This window comes from Bufo gargarizans, chromosome 1 (assembly GCF_014858855.1).
Source record: "Bufo gargarizans isolate SCDJY-AF-19 chromosome 1, ASM1485885v1, whole genome shotgun sequence".
Classification (NCBI taxonomy): Eukaryota; Metazoa; Chordata; class Amphibia; order Anura; family Bufonidae; genus Bufo; species Bufo gargarizans.
In genome coordinates, this window is record NC_058080.1 from 506,802,132 (window position 1) to 506,826,408 (window position 24,277).

General features: G+C 48.9%; 1 protein-coding gene across 3 annotated transcripts in view; it reads left to right on the top strand.

The window, feature by feature from the left end:
- The window catches only part of INPP5J (inositol polyphosphate-5-phosphatase J), a 120,600-nt gene that overhangs the window by 62,723 nt on the left and 33,600 nt on the right, over positions 1-24,277 (top strand). For all 3 annotated transcript variants that reach the window (XM_044275261.1, XM_044275260.1, XM_044275262.1), the window contains 4 exons: positions 4,192-4,299; positions 4,413-4,521; positions 15,362-15,478; positions 16,963-17,138. In XM_044275261.1, the coding sequence (XP_044131196.1) occupies positions 4,192-4,299; positions 4,413-4,521; positions 15,362-15,478; positions 16,963-17,138 (510 nt within the window). The remainder of the gene's footprint in view (positions 1-4,191; positions 4,300-4,412; positions 4,522-15,361; positions 15,479-16,962; positions 17,139-24,277) is intronic.

The following is a 24,277-nucleotide window of genomic DNA, read 5'->3' on the forward strand; positions in this document are numbered from 1 at the left end:
AAAGGGGCCACGGTCTTTACCAAACTCGACCTGAGGGCGGCATATAACCTGGTAAGGATCAAGGCGGGCGATGAGTGGAAGACCGCGTTTAACACCAGGACCGGTCATTATGAATCCTTGGTTATGCCCTTTGGGTTGTGCAATGCGCCCGCAGTCTTCCAGGAATTCATCAACGATGTTTTCCGTGACCTGTTGCAGCAGTGTGTGGTGGTCTATTTGGATGACATCTTGGTATATTCTGAATCCATGGAGGCCCACATTCTGGATGTCAGACGAGTGTTGCAACGGTTACGAGAGAACAAGCTGTTCGGTAAGCTTGAGAAATGCGAATTTCACCGATCCCAGGTAACCTTCTTAGGTTACATCATTTCCGCTGAGGGGTTCTCCATGGATCCTGAGAAGGTTTCGGCTGTCTTACAGTGGCCCCAGCCCAGTGGTCTTCGTGCCCTGCAGCGCTTTTTGGGCTTCGCCAATTATTATCGGAAGTTCATCAGGGACTTTTCCATGCTAGCCAAGCCTCTCACGGATCTGACCAGGAAGGGCAGTAATCCCCAGGTCTGGCCGCCCGAGGCCATCCGAGCTTTTGAGGCTCTAAAGTCCGCCTTTGTGTCGGCTCCGATTCTGTCGCATCCCAACCCTGGGTTGCCGTTTGTCCTCGAGGTGGACGCGTCTGAGACGGGAGTAGGCGCCCTCCTGTCTCAGCGTAGAACACCAGAGGGTCCTCTGCTTCCTTGTGGGTTTTACTCCCGGAAACTGTCTTCCGCGGAGTGCAACTACCAGATTGGTGACAGGGAGTTATTGGCCATCGTGCAGGCCCTTAAAGAATGGAGGCACTTGCTCGAGGGCTCGGTGGTTCCGGTTCTCATCCTGACGGACCACAAGAATCTGACCTACCTCTCTGAGGCCAAGAGATTGACACCACGTCAGGCCAGATGGGCTCTGTTCTTGTCACGTTTTAATTACGTGGTCTCCTACCTACCCGGTTCCAAGAACATCAGAGCGGATGCCTTATCACGGCAGTACTCCGAGCTGTCCGGGGAGGAGTCGATTCCGACTTCGGTCATACCTCCGAATCAGATCCTGGCCGCCATTCGCACCAGCCTGATCTCTCCCCTGGGTGAGCAGATTTTGGCGGCTCAATCTGGTGCTCCCTCTGGGAGACCCAACGGCAGGTGTTTTGTGCACTCGGTTGTTGCGAACCTACCATAACTCCAAGGCCGCGGGGCATCCTGTAAAGAATCAGCTGTCCTGGGCTGTTTCACGTCTGTTCTGGTGGCCTTCTCTACGTTCCGACATCGCCGCATATGTAGCGGCATGCTCCGTTTGTGCCCAGAGTAAGTCCCCTCGGCACCTTCCGTTGGGCCTTTTGCAACCCATAGCCACCGGGGAGCGTCCATGGTCACACCTGGGGATGGATTTCATTGTGGACCTCCCTGCATCCCGAGGCCATACGGTCATTCTCATGATAGTGGATCGGTTTTCCAAAATGTGCCACTGTGTTCCTCTCAAGAAGTTACCCTCTGCACAAGAGTTGGCCTCGATTTTTGCCAGGGAGGTCTTCCGGTTGCACGGTTTGCCCAAGGAGATTGTGTCGGATCGGGGGAGTCAGTTTGTGTCCAGGTTCTGGCGCGCCTTTTGCTCCCAGTTGGGGATTCATCTCTCTTTCTCCTCTGCCTACCACCCTCAGTCCAATGGGGCCGCAGAACGATCCAATCAGGCCTTGGAGCAATTCCTTCGTTGCTATGTCTCCGATCACCAAGACAATTGGGTTGACCTCCTGCCTTGGGCTGAGTTTGCCAGGAACACGGCGGTGAACTCTTCCTCTGGGACGTCTCCCTTCATGGCCAATTATGGGTTCCAACCTGCCGTGTTACCGGAGGTATTCTCTCCCCAGGATATTCCGGCTGTGGAGGATCACCTTTCCGTCCTACGTGCTTCTTGGGTACAGATCCAGAGGTCCCTTGAGGTCTCTGCGCAGCGCCAGAGACTCCAGGCTGATCGCAGACGAGCGCCCGCTCCTTCCTACCAGGTCGGAGACCGCGTATGGCTGTCCACCCGCAACCTCAACCTTCGAGTGCCCACTCCCAAGCTGGCGCCTCGCTTTGTTGGTCCCTTCCGAGTGCTTCGCAGGGTAAACCCGGTAGCCTATGCCCTTGCGCTTCCTCCTGGCATGCGGATCTCCAACGTGTTTCATGTCTCCCTGTTGAAGCCACTGGTGTGTAATCGTTTCACTTCCTCGATTCCTCGGCCTCGTCCGGTCCAAGTGGGCAATCGTGAGGAGTATGAGGTGAGCAATATCCTGGACTCACGCCTGGTCCGCGGCCGGGTGCAGTTTTTGGTCCATTGGCGTGGTTATGGTCCAGAGGAGCGTTCCTGGGTTCCCTCCGCAGATGTCCATGCTCCTGCCTTGCTCCGAGCCTTCCACGCACGCTTCCCTCAGAAACCGTTCCTTACTCCGCGGAGGAGGGGCCCTTGAGGGGGAGGTACTGTCATGGTCTTACCTCCTTGCTGTTCTCCTTCGTTTGACATGTGCTGGCGGCCATCTTGGTTTCTGGGTTTCTTTTTGCTTCCCACCCTGCGGCTCCTCCTTTTCACTGGGAGGAGCTGGATGCCTAGCTCATATATATAGGAGGTCTGTGGCTTCAGTTCCTTGCTTGGTCCTCCTGTGCTCACATGCTTCTAAGACTGCTGCTGCTTCTGGTTCCTGATCCTGGCTTCGTCTGACTACCCTGCTGATTCCTGATCCTGGCTTCGTCTGACTACCCTGCTGGTTCCTGATCCTGGCTTCGTCTGACTACCCTTCTGGTTCCTGATCCCTGGTTTCGCAAGACCCTGCTTCGGTTTAGCCATCCGTTTGGACTTTTGCCTTACAGCTTTATTTTCAATAAAGCCTTCTTATTTCCACTCATCTCTTGTTGTACGTCTGGTTCATGGTTCCATGACATTACCTCTCTTGACATTTGTCATTGCAATCTATTGTAAAAGTTCACCTTTAGGGCTCATTTAGATGACCGTATTTACGGAACGGATGCAGACCCAATAATTTCAATGGGTCCGCAAAAGATTTGGGCAGCATGCCGTGTGCTGTCTGCATCTGTACTTCAGTTTCATGGTCCTGCAAAAAAGATAGAGCATGTCCTATTCTTGTCTGAGAATAGGCATATCTATCATAGGGCTGGCCGTGTGCGTTCCGGAATGCTCACAGCTGGTGTCCGCAATTTGTGGACTGCAAAACACATATGGTCGTCTGAATGAGCCCTTATTTGTATATAATAAAATCAACTATGATAGCTAAACCTCTTTAAAAACCCATCCTGCAATTGCTATGCTGTTAATCCTTTTTATGTCTAGTCAGCAGAATATGTGGGGGAGAGAGCTAAAATGGGCTTATATAGCCTTTCATTATACTTTTCTGCCAATCTCCTTGTGCCACATACCATCTCTTAGGCCTCTTTCACACCGGGCGTTCCGTATTTGCTCCGGATGCATTGCGTGTGCATTGCTGGAAACCCTCGCGAGTAGGCACACAATTGCGTTCCAATGTTCAGTTTTTTCCACGCGAGTGCAATGCATTTTGCACACGCATGAGAAAAAACTGAATGTGGTACCCAGACCCGAACCCGGACTTCTTCACTGAAGTTTGGGTTTGGGTTAGGTGTTCTATTCATTTTATTATTTTCCCTTATAACATGGTTAAAAAGGAAAATAATAGCATTCTTAATACAGAATGCTTACTAAAATGTGGATTGAGGGATTAAAAAATAAAAAAAATTAACTCGCCTCATCCAATTGATCGCGCAGCCGGCATAGTCTTCTTGCTTCTTCTTTCAGGACCTGCAAAAGGACCTTTAATGATGTAATCACGCTCACCACGTGGTGAGCGCGGTGACGCTAGCGCAGGCCCTGCTGAATGAAGATAGAAGGATCCATCGCTTATTTATGTGAATGTCAGATTCATCCATTATATTTCTACTTTTGAAACACAGATCAGATCATTGATTTTGAATAGATGTGATAATTGTGAATATTTGCTGTGCATCTGTTTGTGCTCAGGGATGCACAGTATGCACTCACATTGCATTTAAACTGCATACTATCAGACTGCATTCACACTTAATTGTGTATTGTCCTGTGGTGACGCCATCTATATCATGTTTTCCAGTTACTGTTGTATACTATGTCCCTGTGCAGGATATATATCATTACGTGGAATGTCGGCTGTTCTGTGCCACCCTCAGACCTCACTGGTCTTCTATGCCTTAATGCTGGAGATGGCAAGACCGATATGTTTGTTATCGGGTAAGAATACAACCTTTTTACCTATCCATTAAATGTTGCAGTGATGACATTTAATATCTGTGACCACCTGTAGTGTTTTCACTTATCAGCCGGATTATACCATGTCTCTGCAGGTTACAGGAGGTCAACTCTATGATCAATAAGCGTCTAAAGGATGCACTGTTTTCAGATCACTGGAGTGAAGCGTTCATGGATATCTTGAGTCCCTTCAGCTATGTGCTGGTGAGATCTGGAGCAGGAGAGCGCGTAGATTAGTCTGTATGCTCTCATACTTTTTATTTTGCTTGTGATATACACACATAATGGCAAATGATCGCTGATTAGTGTGTGTATATATATATATATATATTTATTATTACGACCACTTCCTACTTTTAATGTTGGCAGTGCGTAGCTCATGAAGGAAGTCACGTTTTGTGAGCTGACTTGGTGGGTATATAAAGTGTGATTGGCTGTCTGCACACATATACCTCTTTGCTGTCATGGGTAAAAGGGGCAATTTATCAGAGTTGCAAAAAGGGCCAAGGGTTTCAGTATTTCTGAAACTGCAATTTATGTAGTGTTCATGTGCTGCTGTAGTAAAAGTGTATCGTGAGTGGACAAACGGCACCATTATGAATACAACGTGGAAACTACGCAGCATCATGTGAAATTGGAGAGGTGGACATCGGCTACAAAGGTACGTGAGGGCGGGCCAAAACGCTACAGTGGAGCAGCTACCAAAATTAACCAGGGAGCTGAAACAGCAGTTCAGAGAACCCCACTGTGTACGCTGCTCTGAAGCAGACGGATGGTCACTGCACCTCTGCTTCGGCAGAAAAGGCATCAATTTTTGTATCAGTATCGGCTTGGGCCTCTGCTGATTGACAAAGGGTTGCCTTCTCCAATGAGTCACATTTTCTTTTTCAACGGATGGACGTCAGGTGAGAAACATCAACACCCTGCAATCACTGCTGGAAGAACACAAGCTGGTGGTGGCAGCGTTATGATCTAGGGAATGTTTTCTTGGCATTCTCTGGGTCCACTTATCCATGTAGAAGGCACTCTCAACCGATCTGGGTATGAATCCATCCTTGCAGATCACATACACCCATACATGCTGATTGTCTTCCCTGGGGTCGATGAGATCTTCAATCAACATGATGCGACATGTCACTTGGCTAATAACATCCGACATTGGTTGGAAGAGCATGACCAAGACTTTCAAGTACTGCCCTGGCCCCCTTATAACCTAGACTTGAACCTAATTAAGCATCTGTTGGACCACCTTAATCATAGTGTTCACTCTGTGGAACCTCTTCCACACACCGTCCAGCAGCTGTGTGATGCACTGCAGTCAGTATGGCTCCAGATACATGAGACAACCACTAGGACCTTACTGAGTCACTCCCAGGCCGTCTAGCTGCTGTCCATGCTACACACAGCCATTACTCAGGATATTCGCTGGTGGGTATAATAATGTGACTCTACTGTGAAGCAGGAAATAATCTTGCTAAAAAGTGTCTTGCTAAAAAGTCAGCAGTCAGGGTATTCCAGCAGTTCCAGATCCCCTGACTGCTCCCTTAACCCTAAGTTCACACCTGAGCGTTTTACAGCGCGTTCAAACGCGCTGTAAAACGCTCAACACATGAAAAGCAATGCTTCCCTATGGGAATGGTTCTCACCTGGGCGTTTTACAGCGCGTACGATCGCGCTGTAAAACGCCCGACGCTCAAACAAGTACTTGAGCTTCTTTGGGGCGTTTTGACGCGCGTTTGTGGCCATAGGACACTGCAGTCAATGACACAAACGCGCGTCAAACGCGCGTTTACTATTACGCGTCTGGCGCGCGTTTGGGAAACGCTCAGGTGTGAAAGCAGGGTAACCCAAACGCTCAACACATGAAAACCAATGCTTCCCTATGGGAATGGTTCTCACCTGGGCGTTTTACAGCGCGTACGATCGCGCTGTAAAACGCCCGACGCATAATCAAGTACTTGAGCTTCTTTGGGGCGTTTTGACGCGCGTTTGTGGCCATAGGACACTGCAGTCAATCACACAAACGCGCGTCAAACGCGCGTTTACTATTACAAAAAACGCGCATAAAAACGCGCGACAAAAACGCGCGTAAAACGCGCGTTTGAGAAACGCTCAGGTGTGAAAGCAGGGTCAGTTCACACCTGAGCGTTTTACAGCGCGTTCAAACGCGCTGTAAAACGCTCAACACATGAAAACCAATGCTTCCCTATGGGAATGGTTCTCACCTGGGCGTTTTACAGCGCGTACGATCGCGCTGTAAAACGCCCGATGCTCAAACAAGTACTTGAGCTTCTTTGGGGCGTTTTGACGCGCGTTTGTGGCCATAGGACACTGCAGTCAATGACACAAACGCGCGTCAAACGCGCGTTTACTATTACGCGTCTGGCGCGCGTTTGGGAAACGCTCAGGTGTGAAAGCAGGGTCAATGATTTAGCAGTTGGATCAATGGGAAAGGTGTGTGTCTGCACACTTGTCTCTCCCCTTGCCACAATGATCTGTGTGAAATCGGTGCAGGTAGGAGAGGAGGCTGAACCATGGTCAGCACTTGCAGCAAAAGGTTTGTGAAAGTAAAAAAAAACAAAAAAAAAACTTGAGCTGAAGGTCTCTAACCCTAAGTTCACACCTGAGCGTTTTACAGCGCGTTCAAACGCGCTGTAAAACGCTCAACACATGAAAAGCAATGCTTCCCTATGGGAATGGTTCTCACCTGGGCGTTTTACAGCGCGTACGATCGCGCTGTAAAACGCCCGACGCTCAAACAAGTACTTGAGCTTCTTTGGGGCGTTTTGACGCGCGTTTGTGGCCATAGGACACTGCAGTCAATCACACAAACGCGCGTCAAACGCACGTTTACTATTACAAAAAACGCGCGTAAAACGCGCGTTTGAGAAACGCTCAGGTGTGAAAGCAGGGTAAAGGGTTTCTGTCACCAGATTTAACTCTATTAAGCTAGCTGACATTAGCGATGTGCTAATGTCAGCTAAACCTAACTAGCCTATTCCTACTTTTATCTATGCCCCCGTTACGCCAGAAATCTAACTTTTATAATATGCTAATTCACCTCTAGGAGCAGGGGGGGTGTTGTTCCTGGTCCTAGAGGCTCCATTCTCCCACCTTTGTCACCTCCCTCCTAGTCCTGATTGACAGGGCCAGGCAGCGCTCGCATCTGTCTGCCAGCCCTGTGCTCTGGTGAAATTTCGTGCCGTTCAGTATTTGGCATAGGCGCGGTGAGGAAGCTGGCAGCCTGCGAGTGTCTTTCCCTCACCGCGCCTGCATCAAATGCTAAACAACGCGAGATTTCACCAGAGCACAGGGCTGGCAGACAGATGTGAGCGCTGCCTGGCCCTGTTAATCAGGACTTGGTGGGAGGCGACAAAGGTGGGAGAACGGAGCCTCTAGGAGCAGGAACAATGCCCCCCCCCCTTCTCATAGAGGCTAATTAGCATATTATAAAAGTTAGATTTTTGGTGTAACGGGGGCATAGATAAAAGTAGGAATAGGCTAGTTAGGTTTAGCTGACATTAGCACATCGCTAATGTCAGCTAGCTTAATAGGGTTAAATCTGGTGACAGAAACTCTTTAAAGGGATTCTGTCACCTCTGATAACACAAATTCTGATTTTAAACCAGTCATGCTCCACAGATTACCTTGAATCAGCTTTGCTGTTCTATACTGTAATCCGTCCAGTAGTTTTGCTGAAAAACGACTTTTATAATTATGCTAATTAATCCTGAAGGTGCCCAGAGGGGCGTTATGTTCCACTTTGTGTGCCCAGTAACGCCACCCTGCAGTGCCCAAAACGCCTTCATCCTGAATCCCTAACCGCCCACAGAGTTTCATCCCTTTCCTCCCCCTCCCTGACGGCCGAGCGAAGTCTTGCGCAGACGCAGTACCCACTGAGGGCTGCGCCAGTGCGATTTGTTGGAGACTGAGGGCAGGAGCTTCATTGTCATCACTGGGCATGCGCCGAGCCCAGTGACGTCCGATGCTCGCTCTTCCCTCAGTCTCCAGCAAATCGCACTGGCGCAGCCCTCAGTAAGTACTGCGTCTGCGCGAGACTTCGCTCGGCCGTCAGGGAGGGGGAGGAGAGGGATGAGACGCTGTGGGCGGTTAGGGATTCAGGAGGAAGGCGTTTTGGGCACTGCAGGGGGGCGTTACTGGGCACACAAAGTGGAACATAACGCCCCTCTGGGCACCTTCAGGATTATTTAGCATAATTATAAAAGTCGTTTTTCAGCAAAACTACTGGACGGATTACAGTATAGAACAGCAAAGCCGATTTAAGGTAATCTGTGGAGCATGACTGGTTTAAAATCTGAATTTGTGTTATGAGAGGTGACAGAATCCCTTTAAGGACCTTTGATGATGTCATTGGTGGGTGGGGCCAGTCAGGAAGTGGAGAAAAAGGAGATTTTGTATAACTTACCAGTTAAATCTCTTTCTCGCTCTTCCTTGGGGGACACAGACCTTGGGTATAGCTCAGCTCCCTAGGAGGCGTGACACTAAGTAAAACTGTTAAGCCCCTCCTCCATCAGCTATACCCTCAGCCTGGAGATAGAGGCTACCAGTTGCGTGTCCAAGTAGTGAAAGGATAACAACCAATAACGGAAACAACCAGCCAGCAACCCAACGGGGCGCCAGACCATACCCTGTAACCAAACACAGAAGGGTGGGTGCTGTGTCCCCCAAGGAAGAGCGAGAAAGAGATTTAACTGGTAAGTTATACAAAAATCTCCTTTTCTCGCCCATTTTCCTTGGGGGACACAGACCTTGGGACGTTCAAGAGCAGTCCAAGAAGGGAGGGACCACAAACCCAAGGCGGAACACCACCAGAGCATCAGGAAACCGCTGCCTGCAAAACCAGGCGGCCCAAAGCAGCATCCGCTGATGCATGCGTATGCACCCTATAGAACTTTGTGAAAGTGTGCAGAGAGGACCAAGTGGCTGCTTTGCACAACTGTTCAGCCGAGGCCCGATGCCTCTGCGCCCAGGAAGCTCCGACTGCTCTGGTGGAATGAGCAGTGACGCCGAAAGGCGGAGGTCTGCCCTTGGCTCGATAAGCCTCAGACACCGCCAGTTTAATGAAACGGGCAATAGCCACCTTGGAGACCGCCAACCCTTTGCGCGAACCCTCCGGAACCACAAACAGGGAGTCCATGCGCCGAAAGGACCCGGTGACCTCCAAGTAAATCCTCAACGCCCTGACCACATCCAGACGGTGCAGTTCTCTGGGGTGGGAAGGAGAGGGACAGAGCGACGGAAGGACGATGTCCTCATTGATGTGAAAGGCGGAGACCACCTTTGGCAGGAAAGTCGGGACAGGCCGAAGCACAACCTTATCCTGGTGGAAGATCAGGAAAGGTTCGGAGCAAGAAAGAGCCGCTAACTCCGACACCCGTCGGAGAGACGTGACGGCCACAAGAAAGATGACCTTGCAGGACAGAAGGCGAAGGGAGACCTCCCGTAAAGGCTCGAAGGGGGCTGATTGGAGCGACGAGAGCACCACATTCAAGTCCCAGGAAGGAACTGGAGGGCGGTACGGCGGAACAGAGTGAGCCACCCCTTGTAAAAAGGTCTTAATTGGCCCTAGAGGGGCCAGGGGACGCTGGAGAAGAATAGACAGCGCCGAACTGACCCTTCAGAGAACTGAGGCACAGCCCCAGGTCCAGACCCGACTGGAGGAAGGACAGGATTGTGGGAAGAGAAAACCGGAGAGGTGGGATGCTCCGGGACTCACAGAACCCCAGATAGGACCTCCAAACCCGATAGTAGATCCTAGAGGATACGGGCTTACGAGCCCGGATCATGGTGCGGACTACGTCCGCGGAGAAACCCCGTCGCGTTAAGACGGCGGTCTCAATAGCCACGCCGTCAAACGTAGCGAGCCTAAATGCTCGTGGAAGATCGGTCCCTGAGAGAGAAGGTCTTCCCTGGAGGGCAGTGGCCACGGTGCGTCTGCCAACAGCAACATTAGGTCGGCGTACCAAGACCGGCGGGGCCAATCCGGGGCGATTAGAATCGCGGGGACGCCCTCTGCCGCGATCCTCCGAAGAACCCGTGGCAGGAGGGGAAAAGGAGGAAAGACGTACAGAAGGGAGAATTCGCGCCACGGAAGGACGAGCGCGTCGGCGCCGTATGCCTTCGGGTCCCGTGCCCTGGCCAGGTATAGGGGGACCTTGTGGTTGAATTTGGAGGCCATGAGGTCCACGTCGGGGCGACCCCAGCGAAGACAAAGGGCTTCGAACACCTCTGGGTGCAGGGACCATTCTCCCGGGTCGATGGTGGACCGGCTGAGGAAATCCGCCGCCCAGTTGTCCACCCCCGGGATGTAAATCGCAGATAAGGCCGGCACGTGCGTCTCCGCCCAGAGGAGAATGAGGGTCACCTCTTGCATCGCTGCAGCGCTGCGAGTGCCTCCCTGATGGTTTATGTATGCCACAGCCGTGGCATTGTCCGATTGGATCCGAACAGGGTGGCCCCTCAGCAGATGGGTCCAGTGTCTGAGGGACAGAAGAATCGCCCTCAGTTCCAGAATATTGATTGGAAGTCTGGACTCCGATAGAGACCAAACGCCCTGGACGGACCGGGGAGGGAAACCCCCCCCCCCCACCCCCGTAAGCTGGCATCTGTGGTAATCACCAGCCAGTTCAGTGGAAGGAAGGACTTCCCCCTTAGAGGGATATGCAACCACCAGCCGAGGGAAGCCCGAGCCAGGGGAGGCAGAAGAAAGGTCCTGTCCAGACTCCTCGGTGATTTGTCCCAGGCCGACAGAATTGCCCTCTGAAAGGTGCGGGATCGGAATTGTGCGAACGGCACCGCTTCGAAACAGGCAACCATCTTTCCCAACAACCGCATGCTGGATCTGAGGGAAGGGCGGTGATGACGAAGGAGACTGCGAACCGACCCGCGAAGGGCCAGACGCTTGTCCGACGGAAGGCGGACCTCCGCCAACTCTGTATCCAGGAGCATCCCCAGGAAGATCAGCCGTCTGGAGGGGGTAAGGGAAGATTTGGGGTGGTTGATAATCCAACCGAACCGCGTCAGGGTCTCCAGAGTGAGTTCCACACTGCGGGATGTCTGAGAGAAGGAGGGTGCCTTGACCAGGATGTCGTCCAAGTATGGGAGAAGAAAAACACTTCTTGAACGTAGAAGGGCCAAGACAGGGGCCAGGACCTTGGTGAACACTCGAGGAGCCGTCGCCAGACCAAAGGGAAGGGCGACGAATTGGAAGTGATCGTCCCCCACCGCGAAGCGCAGGAAGCGGTGATGACATGGAGCAACCGGAACGTGGAGGTATGCATCCTGAATGTCGATTGAGGCCATGAAATCCCCTCTTTCCAGGGAGGCCACTGCGGACCTGAGAGACTCCATCCGGAATCTCTGCAGTCGGAGAAAACGGTTCAGGCGTTTTAGGTCCAAGATCGGACGCACTGAGCCTTCCTTCTTGGGAACCACAAAGAGGTTCGAGTAGAACCCCCTGAACCTTTCCGTCGGAGGCACGGGGGCGACGACACCCTTGTCCATTAGAGAGTGAATGGCCGCGAAGAAGGCGGCCACTCGTACGGGATCTCGCGGAGGACGGGATCGGAAGAAACGGTCTGGCGGAATGGACGCAAATTCGATTTTGTATCCGCAAGATACAATCTCGAGCGCCCATGCGTCTGAGATGTGGGCCCGCCATACGTTCCTGAATAGGAGAAGGCGGCCCCCCACCCGGGTGGGTGGGGGCGCACCTTCAGGCAGAGGGCTGCTGGCCTGTGGGAGCCCGTGCAGGCTGGGACTTGCGCCAGGTAGGTTGCGTCCGAAAAAACGGCTTCTTGCGTCTATCCTGGGCTGGGCCAGAGGAAGAAGAACTGGCCGCGGGTCTAGACCCGGTGGGCTTGCGAAAGGACCGAAAACGGGACGAACCAGCGCGACCACGGGGGGCGCCCATTGGCCTGGACTGGGGGAGGTGAGTACTCTTCCCACCCGTGGCCTCTGATATAAGTTCGTCCAGACGGGTTCCGAACAGGCGGGAACCCGTGAATGGTAGGCCGGCCAAAGAGCGTTTGGAAGCGGCGTCCGCCGCCCAAACCTTCAGCCAGAGTTCCCTCCTGACAGAAACTGCCAGGGCAGAGGAACGGGCAATGAGGGCACCCGCATCAAGGGAGGCCTCACAGACGAATTTTCCGGCCTGAACAATTAGTTGGGCTAAGGAACGGAGGTCCTGAACAGGGACGTCCGACCCTAACTCCCGTTCCAGTTGCAAACCCCATTCAGAGACCGCTTTGCCAACCCAGGCGGAGGCAAAGACCGGTCTAAGGGCCGAACCAGAGGCAGTAAATATGGCCTTGGAGAGGGATTCCGTACGACGGTCCTCAACAGACTGGAGGGAAGATCCGTCCTGTACAGGAATAGTAGTGCTTTTGGACAGGCGAGCCACGGGAGGATCAACCTTAGGTGGGGATGTCCACGTGGTCACAGAATCCGCTGGAAAGGGATAACAAATGTCCAGCTTTTTGTGTAATAAAGCGGACGTTAGGCCGAGTCCAAGCCTTGGATACCACAGAAGAAAAATCAGCGTGTATGGGAAAAACCTTGGAGGCCTGTTTGGGGCGGAGAAAGGACACGCCGGCCTGTTCAGAGCTGGGGGGGTCATCGTGTAGCTGAAAGGTATCACGGATGCTAGTGACAAGATGCCCCACCGCGGACGCCAATTTGGACGGAAGCTCTGAGTCCATGTCCACGTCCGAATCCGCCAGTTCTCCCTCAGAAAGCGTATCCCTTTGAGAGGATAGACTTGACTGAGCTCGCACGCCTGGCGGAGAGAGCGAAGCATCTGGAGAAGATGTGCGCTCAACCCTTGAACGTTTCTGAGTATGCCGGGCCCTGGAAGATTCGCTGGGAGGCAGGGAACCAGTGGGGGCGGCAGAAACGGTAGTCCCAGCGGGTGCGACAGGGATTGTGGCAGCCTGCGGGAGAGGCGGTCTATCCACGAGACGGCCCACTACGTGTGTAAGGCTTTCCACCGCCTGAGACAGAGACCTAGCCCAGTCAGGGGGTTCAGAGGCACCGGGGGGCGCAGCGGGAAGCGGGCCCTGCACCGGGGCCTGACATGCAAGGCAATGCGGCTCAGATTGCCCACGCGGAAAAAGTTCCTTACAGGCGGTACAGGCATGGTACCAGGGTTTGGGGGCACCTGTGGGATCTGACATGCTGAAGTGTGGTTGTACTCTAATATAGAGACCACAAAGGGTTATAGCAGCTATGACCAGGAGGGTTAGGAGAGGGTTAACTGTCCTACCAGTGCCTCAGAAGAACGTCAGGAGATGGCCCAGATCAGCAGAAGCAGTGAACAGCAGTGAGCAGCAGAGAGCAGCAGAGAGCGCCCACAGAAGCCGAGCGATGTACACAGGAGGTTAGAGTCCCCCACTGTGTCCCAGCTTCCTGTCAGGAGTGAGGAAGCGCGGGAAACCTCAGCAGAAAGCACGGGGAACAAGCTCCGCCCCCTCCAGCGCTTGAAATGTCTCCTGTGAAGGAGAACGTAGCTCCGCCCCCAAAATGACGCGCGCGTAAGCCCCGCCCCCTGCCGGGACCGCTAAGCCCCGCCCCCCGTTCTCGGCGGGAAGGGGGAGAGAGAGAAGAGAAAAATGGAGTCAGCCCCGAATGAGGGGGAGGGGGGGGAGAAAGATAGCAGCGTGGGGGGGGAACGGCGTGGGGGTGCTGAGGATGCTGCTGTGCTGCATTGTCCTGCAGATGAGCGCTCAGAATGAGCGACCACGGGTGCCCCCCTTACCCAGAGGGGTAGATGCTGCAGATAGGGACGGGGTATGGGCTGGAATAGCCATCTCACCGTCCGACGTCTTCACCCTCAGTCCTTTCCAGCAGGGTCGCCCCTTCAGCCACTGGCACCGCAGTGGCAGGAAGCTGGAAGAGGGGCTTGGCGTGCGGGCGACCCCCTAGCTGGCGGGATGTAGGGGAGCCATTGCTGCCCAGATCCTCCTATTGCTTCTGTGGGGGAGGCAGCAGTGCAGATAAGTTGGCACTGGCGCAGCTCAACCCCGGGAGAGCAGAGAGGTCTAATGCGTCTCTGGTATCCCTAGGAAAAAATAAAATAACAAAATTAGAAGAAAAAGTAAAAATAACAAGGAGAAAACAGCCCTGCAGTAGCAGGGAGTGTCTTGCCTCCTTGGACACTAAGCTAAAACTGGGAGCCTCTATCTCCAGGCTGAGGGTATAGCTGATGGAGGAGGGGCTTAACAGTTTTACTTAGTGTCACGCCTCCTAGGGAGCTGAGCTATACCCAAGGTCTGTGTCCCCCAAGGAAAATGGGCGAGAAAATGAGTTTTTATTGTGCCAAATGTGTATGTTTGTGTGTTCCAGGACTGTGAGTACATGTAGCAAGTCTGTATTTGTTGTGTGCATTTAGCAGACCTGTGTATGTGCCTGTAGCATATCTGTGTGTGTTTGTGGATGCAGCATTGTTGTGTTTTTGTGAGCTTGTAGAAGAGCTTGTTTATGTGCATTTGGCAGACTGTGTGTGTGTGTAATTTAGCAAAGTTGTGTGCATGTAGCAGAGAATTTTTTATTTTTCATTTGAATTGGAACAGAGCTGCAGTGCGCTGGCATAGCCACTACACAGTGGATGGAGCCTTCTGCACGAGTGCTTACTCTCCATTCATGGTGGGTACTAGAGGTGGCATATCCTATCAATATGCCATAAATGTCCAGATGGGACAGAAGGTGTGAGGGTGTAGCAGAGCTGTGTGCATTCTACCAAGCATGTCTGTGAATTTTTCACAAGGCTTTCGAAATAGGAATTATAGTTAAAGGGAACCTGTCACCTGTCATTATTTTCAAATAGTTTTTTTTATACGATAAAAGCACACAGAGCTATGGGGACTGGGTATTGGGGATGTGCTAGCAGCCATCTAGCAACCTATGTCCTCAGCTCTATACCCAAAATCCCGGTGACAGGTTCCCTTTAACTTCATGGTAATTTATAGTCATCATGTGTAACATGTTCTTTTTATCAAACATTTAATTTGCTGTCTTTGTGTCATAGGTCAGCTCGGTGCGGATGCAAGGTTGCCTTTTGTTGGTGTTTGCAAAGTATTTCCACCTGCCCTATCTACGTGATATCCAAACTGACTGCACAAGGACTGGCTTAGGGGGTTACTGGGTTAGTATACCGCTACAGGCAGTTAGGCCTCATGTGCGGCACAATATGGATCCTTATACCTGAGGCTACACAGCAAATTTAGCTATCACATATTTGCATGACCAAAGATTCTGGTATAGCACAGTCTGCATTGTTGCCAATAAAAGTGAGCAAGGTCATGTCAACTGCAAAATATGTAGCCCTTTCTGTCAGCTTATCACTGGTACTGCAGATTTCGGTACGACCCTGTTCATCCTGAAGTAGGTTGTGCTGCACTGCAATCATTGGTCGCACAATGTGAGTGGTGAGTAAAGTCATCATACAGGCTTGTTGGTACTTGAAGCTGCACCACTAGAGATGAGCGAACTTCTGTTTTAAGTTCGGCGTCTAAAGTTCGGGGGCGGGTTACCGGAGAATCCCGATCTGGAACCGGATATGGATTCCGACTTCCGTTGTGGTCCGTGGTAGCGGAATCAATAATGGCCGATTATTGATTCCGCTACCACGGACCACAACGGAAGTCGGAATCCATATCCGGTTCCAGATCGGGATTCTCCGCTAACCCGCCCCCGAACTTTAGACGCCGAACTTAAAACAGAAGTTCGCTCATCTCTATGCACCACCCTTGTGTGTGTCTGTGAATGTGGATGGGGTGTGAGTGAGTGTGGTATTGCCTTTCTCATGACAACAAGATACTGTACTGTCATTACGTTTGTTCCCTACTGTCATGATATATGATGATGATGGATTCATTGTACTTGCTCATGCGAGTGGCTGTGTCAGACTGAACTGTTTTCCCTTTGGGATTGTTGTAATAACTTGAAAAGTGTTAAATAAACGCTATAAAAAAAAAAAAAAAAAAAAAAAAGTCATCATACAGCTTCAGCTCTAATGATGTATGTGTTGTGTGGTGTAAATTGCACCATGTATCACTGATCCTTATCATAATCTACAATGTGGTCATCAACCATTGCACACAGTGAATTGACATGCGGCGGATTTGAAAATCCTCAATCCGGGGCAATTTACATGTGGAAAATTTCTGTACCTGATATATTTTTGAAATCTGATCTACTTGCTGCTACACTCTGGATGTGTAAAACCATTCTTAGGTTCCATATACACATAATTTGGCTCAGGTATTTTTTTTTTACCTTTATCTTGCCCCTAGAAACCAATCAGTTTCCACCTTTCATTTTCCAAAGGAGCTCTGAAAAATAAAAGGTGGAATCTGATTGGTTGTTATGGGAAACTAAGCCAGTTCTACTTTACCCCAGTTTTGATAAATCTCTCCCACTGTGTCCTACCACTAGCAGTTTCTTCATGGCATTTTCCCCAATAGACAAGGTATTGTCAAAACACCAAATAAACCAGCATGCTGCTTTTTTGATAAGAAGTAATATGGTGGTGTGTATAAAGTATTACTCAGTAGTTTTTTTTTCTTTTGATTGTTTAGTATGTGGTTGCCTAACTTTTGCTGCCTCTTATCTTCACTTCTATTTTAGGGAAACAAAGGTGGTGTCAGCATTCGGTTATCTCTGTTTGGACACATGGTTTGCTTTCTGAACTGTCACTTGCCAGCTCACATGGAAAACTCTGACCAGCGTGTGGACAATTTTGAGAGTATTCTGCAACTTCAGCAATTTCAGGGTCCGCTGGCAAATGGTGTCCTAGACCATGAGTAAGTTTCTGGTCTAAAATAAGGTTGAATGATTAGGCATAACTCCTCAGCAGGGTTTACACTTTCATGTTTTTAATGCAGTTTTGAAGCCAAAGAATGGATTATTAACGGATGGAGAACACAGATAACTCTACATAACTTTGGCACATCCAGTGCCAGTCTAAATGTAAGGCAGCTTCCCAGCTGTCTTACATTTAGACCATTTTCTACACCTCAAACAGGCGTATAAAAAGGTGAATGAGACGGGCCTCCCAGCCCATCCTCTTCCTCGCCCACGCCACTCCCACTTTTTTAAATCTGGCATGAGTGGGGAAAACTCACAGATTGCGGTGCAACTAATCATTGCGCCACAATCTGCACCAGAATTATGCCTAATATAGGCGTATTTCTGGATCATAAATGACCCAGTGAGTCTTCTCCTTTTTGAATCCACTGCTGGCTTTGTCTTCAAACACTGCTTTAAAAAATCTGAATATGTCAGCTCAGCCTGCATCTTTAATATGTTTCTACACTTAGGTCAAACTACATTCAGAATTACAATGGTTAGTCATGTCAAGCAAAACTAACATGTGTAACTAGCGAATACCAGCAGCCATAATTTTGATGACTTGGGTTAATTATTATCCAGTTAAAAGCTGTGCTTTTACTGCTTATGGCCACGGTATGGCTCTTTTTGGTTTATCTTAAGGCCCCTTTACATGGGCTGACAATCTTGTCAATTATCAGGTAGGAGCTTTTCTAGAAAAGCTTGTTTACTATGCTTGCCCCGTGGAATGGTGCTGCCAATCTCCCTGTGAATTAGCAAACACTCATTCTTCTGGTTAAAGCATTATTGATACAGACACCAAAGTAATCATTTATGGGCGGCTGATCTTCCTGAGTAAACGGGACGAGCAATCACTGTAGTAATCCCTTGTCCCCATGTAGCTGCGGTGATTGCTACATGTAAATGCAGCTCTCACCTCCTCTAACGAGTAGGCCGTCATTGGGAATGAACATCAGATCACTGATGTATGTGACCTCCTGGGCATCAGCCCACCAGGAAATTTCCCTGTAAGGTCTATGGCCAGTCCGCTCTTGGATGTTATCACTTTTGATCCAGTGGGGATTGGAAGCCCCAGGGGTGGAACGGAGAGACCTGTAGAAGGTGAGCAAAGCTTTATTTTTTGTTGCATAAGCCCCTCTGCTTCCCTGAAGGTTTTAAAAACTCCTAGACAACCGCTTTTAGAATAAAAACATATGAGGTCATTTATCAAACTGGTGTAAAGTAGAACTGGCTTAGTTGCCCACTGTAACCAATCAAATTCCACCTTTCATTTTCCAAAGGAGCTCTCAAAAATGAAAGGTGGAATCTGATTGGTTGCTTTGCGCAACTAAGCCAGTCCTACTTTACACCAGTTTGATAAATGACCCAAATAGTTCAGTGAAAAAAGCGAGCCTGCCTCTGTTTCATACTACCCTCATCATGAACCTAACAATGGGTTCCCCGTAATTTAGTGCACATGTAAGTGGGTGCTGAAACAAAATCTCTGTGAGGCACCAATAAAGCCGGTGCTGCGCTTTTGAATAGATTCTGCCACAGTTTGAGAAGGATCATCTATTAGAATCACTTTCTATATTACTTTAGTGGGTGCTGAGGCACGACATGTTCACAGCCAAAGCCTTTATTTTAACCAGTATATTATATTGAGTTTTATACTGTGGGAAAAAGTGCTGCAGTATAAAGTTTGACCTTTATACAAGGGTGATTGATCCTTTGTATATAGCTTGTTTATACCTGTATATTGTGAGTATAATAAACCCAGTTTTACTCCAATTTGCATGACGGTATTTTACTATTGGCTGCATTTTTGGTGTTCCATAGAAGCTTGTAAGGGAGAGGAGGAGAGGCTTTGATTGGCCTGTTTGCTTTCCCATGTCCTCGATTATTTGACTGGCTTTGAATGTGGAATTTCTGCGACTTCTGAGGCAGCGCGGTCCAACAAAAAGAAACGCATTTACCTGTGTGAACTGCACCCACTTCACCATTGGGACCTGCGACGCTATTAGGCAACGTACTTTTTGAGACTTTTTTTTTATTATTATTGTTTATACAACCAAGCCCGGCTTGTCTATTAAGGCCTGGGACTGTGAGGAAAACAGGGTCCATAAGTGGAGGACCAAGAGGTATGGAAACCAGATTAAGTCACACCCTTTTAGTGCTGGCCAAACTCTCATTTTAATATAGCTCCTCAGGGTACAGCCATAAGCACAGTTGTGACGCAGCCGCCTTGTGACCATGCAAGGCGCAAAGGGATCATATTAAATTATCAGAACCAAATTATTTATTAAGTATCGATGGCTGCGCAGTAACCTGTAAAACTACGTAATTAACAATGAACACCAAATAATTAGGTTGTATTTAGTTAATATTATCCCACTGCAGCCTGCATGGCCGTGAGGGTAATTGGACATCATGCAGCCATACATGCTTGTTGTGAATATAAAAGACTGAGTGCAGGGGCGGACTGGCCATAGACCGTACAGGAACATTTCCTGTGAGCCGATACCCAGGGGGCCATCTGAGTCCTCGTCATAGCTGCTAGCCAGAAAAGTAATAGGCTGATGCTCCCAATTAACTAATGCTGGGAGCGTCAACGACTTATGCTCCTGGTCGGTGGCCGCAGGTGCCTTCTGACTCCTGAATTTAACTGTATTGCCATCCTGAGGCAACTGGAGTAGGAGGGCAGAACATGGCAGCTGGCTTTGGCCACCACAGAGGAGCTGCTTCTGGGGAGGTATTTTTTTTGGTGCTGGGGCATTAGTTTGTCATGCACTGTGGTATTTGGTTCTGCAGGGGCCAGACTATGGTATTGCTGGCCCCACCTACTTGTGTTGACCCTGTCTTTTGTCAGTTTGACCTGCCTACAACATAGGACCACTTTTTCCACTTTAAATTCCCAGTCTGCCTCTGACTGAGTGATCAATAAAGCTGAAGGCAATGGATTCCTGCATAGCTCGGTTGTGAGGAAGAGATCAGCTTCACAATCGTCTTGTGCACCAGCACCCGTCTTGGAAAACTCCTAAGGCCTCTTTAACACGGGCGTTGCGGGAAAATGTGCCGGTGCGTTGCAGGAACACGCACGATTTTTCCGCGCGAGTGCAAAACATTGTAATGCGTTTTGCACTCGCGTGAGAAAAATCACGCATGTTTGGTACCCAAACCCGAACTTCTTCACAGAAGTTCGGGCTTGGGATCGGTGTTCTGTAGATTTTATTATTTTCCCTTATAACATGGTTATAAGGGAAAATAATAGCATTCTGAATATAGAATGCATAGTAAAATAGCGCTGGAGGGGTTAAAATAATAATAATAATTTAACTTACCTTAGTCCACTTGATTGCGAAGCCGGCATCTCCTTCTGTCTTCATCTTAGCCGTGTGGAGGAACAGGACCTGTGGTGACGTCACTCTGGTCACCACATGATCCATCACATGATCTTTTACCATGGTGATGGACCATGTGATGACCGGAGTGACGTCACCACAGGTCCTGTTCCTCCACACAGGACAGAAGAGATGCCGGGCTGCGCGATCAGGTGGATTAAGGTGAGTTAAAAAATGTTTTTATTTTTTTTAACCCCTCCAGCGCTATTGTACTATGCATTCTGTATTCAGAATGCTATTATTTTCCCTTATAACCATGTTATAAGGGAAAATAATAATGATCGGGTCTCCATCCCGATCATCTCCTAGCAACCGTGCGTGAAAATCACACCGCATCCGCACTTGCTTGCGGATGCTTGAGATTTTCACGCAACCCCATTCATTTCTATGGGGCCTGCGTTATGTGAAAAACGCACAAAATAGAGCATGCTGCGATTTTCACGCAACGCATAAGTTATGCGTGAAAATCACTGCTCATGTGAACAGCCCCATAGAAATGAATGGGTCGGGATTCAGTTCGGGTGCAATGCGTTGAACTCACGTATCGCATCCACGCGGAATACTCGCCTGTGTGAAAGGGGCCTTAGACTTCTTCCTCGTAAACATCTCACTGGTTTAACGTAGTCAAATCTTTTGTGAAGAATGTAAATTAGCAAGCATATGAAAACAAAGTGATGTGGACATAATGAGGCCTCAGAATAGGTTTCTCCGGTTATACAAATTCATTCAAACACATGAACATAGTGACAGGCCGCCACAGCTGCGCACGTAGATGTATGATATTTATGTGCTCCAACTTTCAAAAGTGAGATGTGTTTTATGAAACTTCAGAATACTAAAGGTAAAACCCCAGACATTCTGAACGTATGACAAGTGCTTTTCCAGTTTTGTTTTGTTCCCTGAACCACACTTTAGTTTATTGTGTTCCCTTTTAAATTTTATTGTGCTTAAAACGGAAAATAAACTAATGAGATGAAATATAGATATAGCAGAGAATAATAGTGCTAAGTTGGAATATCAGTCATATACACAGTGCAGTGGAAAGCTTTGAACAAAGTTTAAAAGGGTTTTCTGAGAGTTAAGTACTAATGACTTATTCTCCGAATAGGTCATCAGTATCTGATCGGTGGGGGTCCTACATCCGATCAGCTGTTTGAGAAGGCACCAGCACTCCTGTGAGCGCTGTGGTCTTCTCTATGTTCACCAAGCATAGCGCCATACATTGTATAGCAGCTGTTCGTGGTATCGCAGCTCAGCCTCATTCACTTCTATGGGGCTGATCAGCCCCTAGGCCACGTGACCGATGAACGTTTCATCACTAGGCCTAGGGAAAGCTGTGAGAAGGCTGCATCGCTACTGCGAGCGCCACGGCCTTCTCGAACAGCTGAACGGTGAGGGTCCCGGGTTGTTGGTGCCAGAGGATAGGTCATCAGTATTTAAATCTCAGAAAACCCCTTTAACCTTCTCCCGACCGCCTAACGCAGGGATGTGTCCTGCGGGTAGCCGGGTTATTCCTCCTTTACGCATCGGCGTGTCATCCCACGAGAGCCGAGATTTCATGTGAACGCGCGCGCGCACGCGTGCGCGTTCACAGTGACGTGCGGCTGAGAAGTTAATCTACAGCCTTCCAGCAGCGATAATTTGATGGCAGGCTGTAGATGCGATTTTTTTAACCCTAAAAAGGTATATTAGACGCTGTTTTGTTAACAGCGTCTAATATACCTGCTACCTGATCCTCTGGTGGTCCCTTTTGCTTGGATCGACCACCAGAAGACACAGGCAGCTCTGTAAGTAGCACCAATCACCACACTACACTACACCCCCCCCATCACTTATTAACCCCTGATCACCCCATATAGACTGCCTGATCACTCCCCTGTCAATGATCACCCCCCTGTAAGGCTCCATTCAGACGTCCGTATGTATTTTGCGGATCCGCACATTGCCAGAACTATATAGAAAATGCCTTTTCTTGTCCGCAATTACGGACAAGAATAGGACATGTTCTATAGGCTCTACAAAAAACGCAGTGTTTGCCCGATCAGGCCTGATCTTGTGCGCACACTTGCGTTCAGTCCGCCCCACCGCAGTGTCAGAATATTTTTTTTTCTGATCACTGCAAAAACATTGTAAAAATGTGCAGGGCTATAAAGATCAGGGGCATGGCGAGTTCATAGATTTTTTTTTTGGGAACAAGTTAGCGGAAATTGTTTTTTTTGTTTTTGTTTTTTCTTACAAAGTCTCCACTAACTTGTGAAAAACAATAAAATCTTACATGAACTCACCATACTCCTCACGGAATCCAAATGCATAAAAATGCCCTGTGAAATCCTAAAGGTACTCATTGGAATTTGGGCCCCTTTGCGCATCTTTTTTTTTTTTTTCATTTTCAAAAATCTTTATTTGTAAAAGCATGCGTACAGGTTAACATAGGCGCAACGGAGAGTGATGACAATTTTCCGTGCTCCAACATAGTGGTTGACAATTCAAATTCAATATAGTGAGTACAATATAATGAATACAGTGAATACAAGATCGCAAGGAAGAATAGGACATTACGACAGTTTACTCCATTATTTAACACTAATGTGCTAATAGGTATCTTAGGGATCCGAGGAATCCATGATTCGGGTCTAGCTAAGTTCCAAGAGTTATCATGTTACGCTTCTAGGTTGTCCTATCCAGACAATACTGATTTTAACTTTTTTCATGAAAGACTGTTAGTATAATAAACAGATGGAAAGAGGTGTGGGAAGATCCAAGCGTCTGTGGGCGTTGAAATTTATCTACTCTTAAACCCTCTATATGTTTCCCATGGAAGCCATGTGGATCTAAACTTGTGGATGGATCTGCATTCCCAGTTCGATATTTCCTCCCTTTGCGCATCTTGGCTGCAAAAAAGTGTCACTCATGTGGTAACGCTGTACTCAGGAGAAGTAGGGCAATGTGTTTTGGGGTGTATTTTTACATATACCGATGCTGGGTGAGAGAAATATCTCAGTAAATTGACAACTTTGTATAAAAAAAAATGTAAAAAGTTGTCATTTACAGAGATATTTCTCACACACAGTATGGGTATACGTAAAAATACACCCCAAAACACATTGCCCTACTTCTTCTGAGTATGGCGATACCACATGTGTGACACTTTTTTGCAGCCTAGGTGCGCAAAGAGGCCCAAATTCCAATGAGTACCTTTACGATTTAACAGGGCATTTTTTACGCATTCGGATTCCAAACTACTTCTCACGCTTTAGGTCCCCTAAAATGCCACGGCAGTATAAATACCCCACAAGTGACCCCATTTTGGAAAGAAGACACACCAAGGTATTTTGTGAGGGGCATGGTGAGTTCATGTTAATTTGTATTTTTTGTCACAAGTTAGTGGAATATGAGACTAAAAAAATATTCAATTTCCGCTAACTTGTGACAAAAAATAAAAACTTCCATGAACTCACTATGCCCATCAGCGAATACCTTAGGGTGTCTACTTTCCGAAATGGGGTCATTTGTGGGGTGTTTCTACTGTCTGGGCATTGTAGAACCTCAGGAAACATTCCGCTAACTTGTGACAAAAAATAAAAACTTCCACAAACTCACTATGCCCATCAGCGAATACCTTAGGGTGTCTACTTTCCGAAATGGGTCATTTGTGGGGTGTTTCTACTGTCTGGGCATTGTAGAACCTCAGGAAACATGACAGGTGCTCAGAA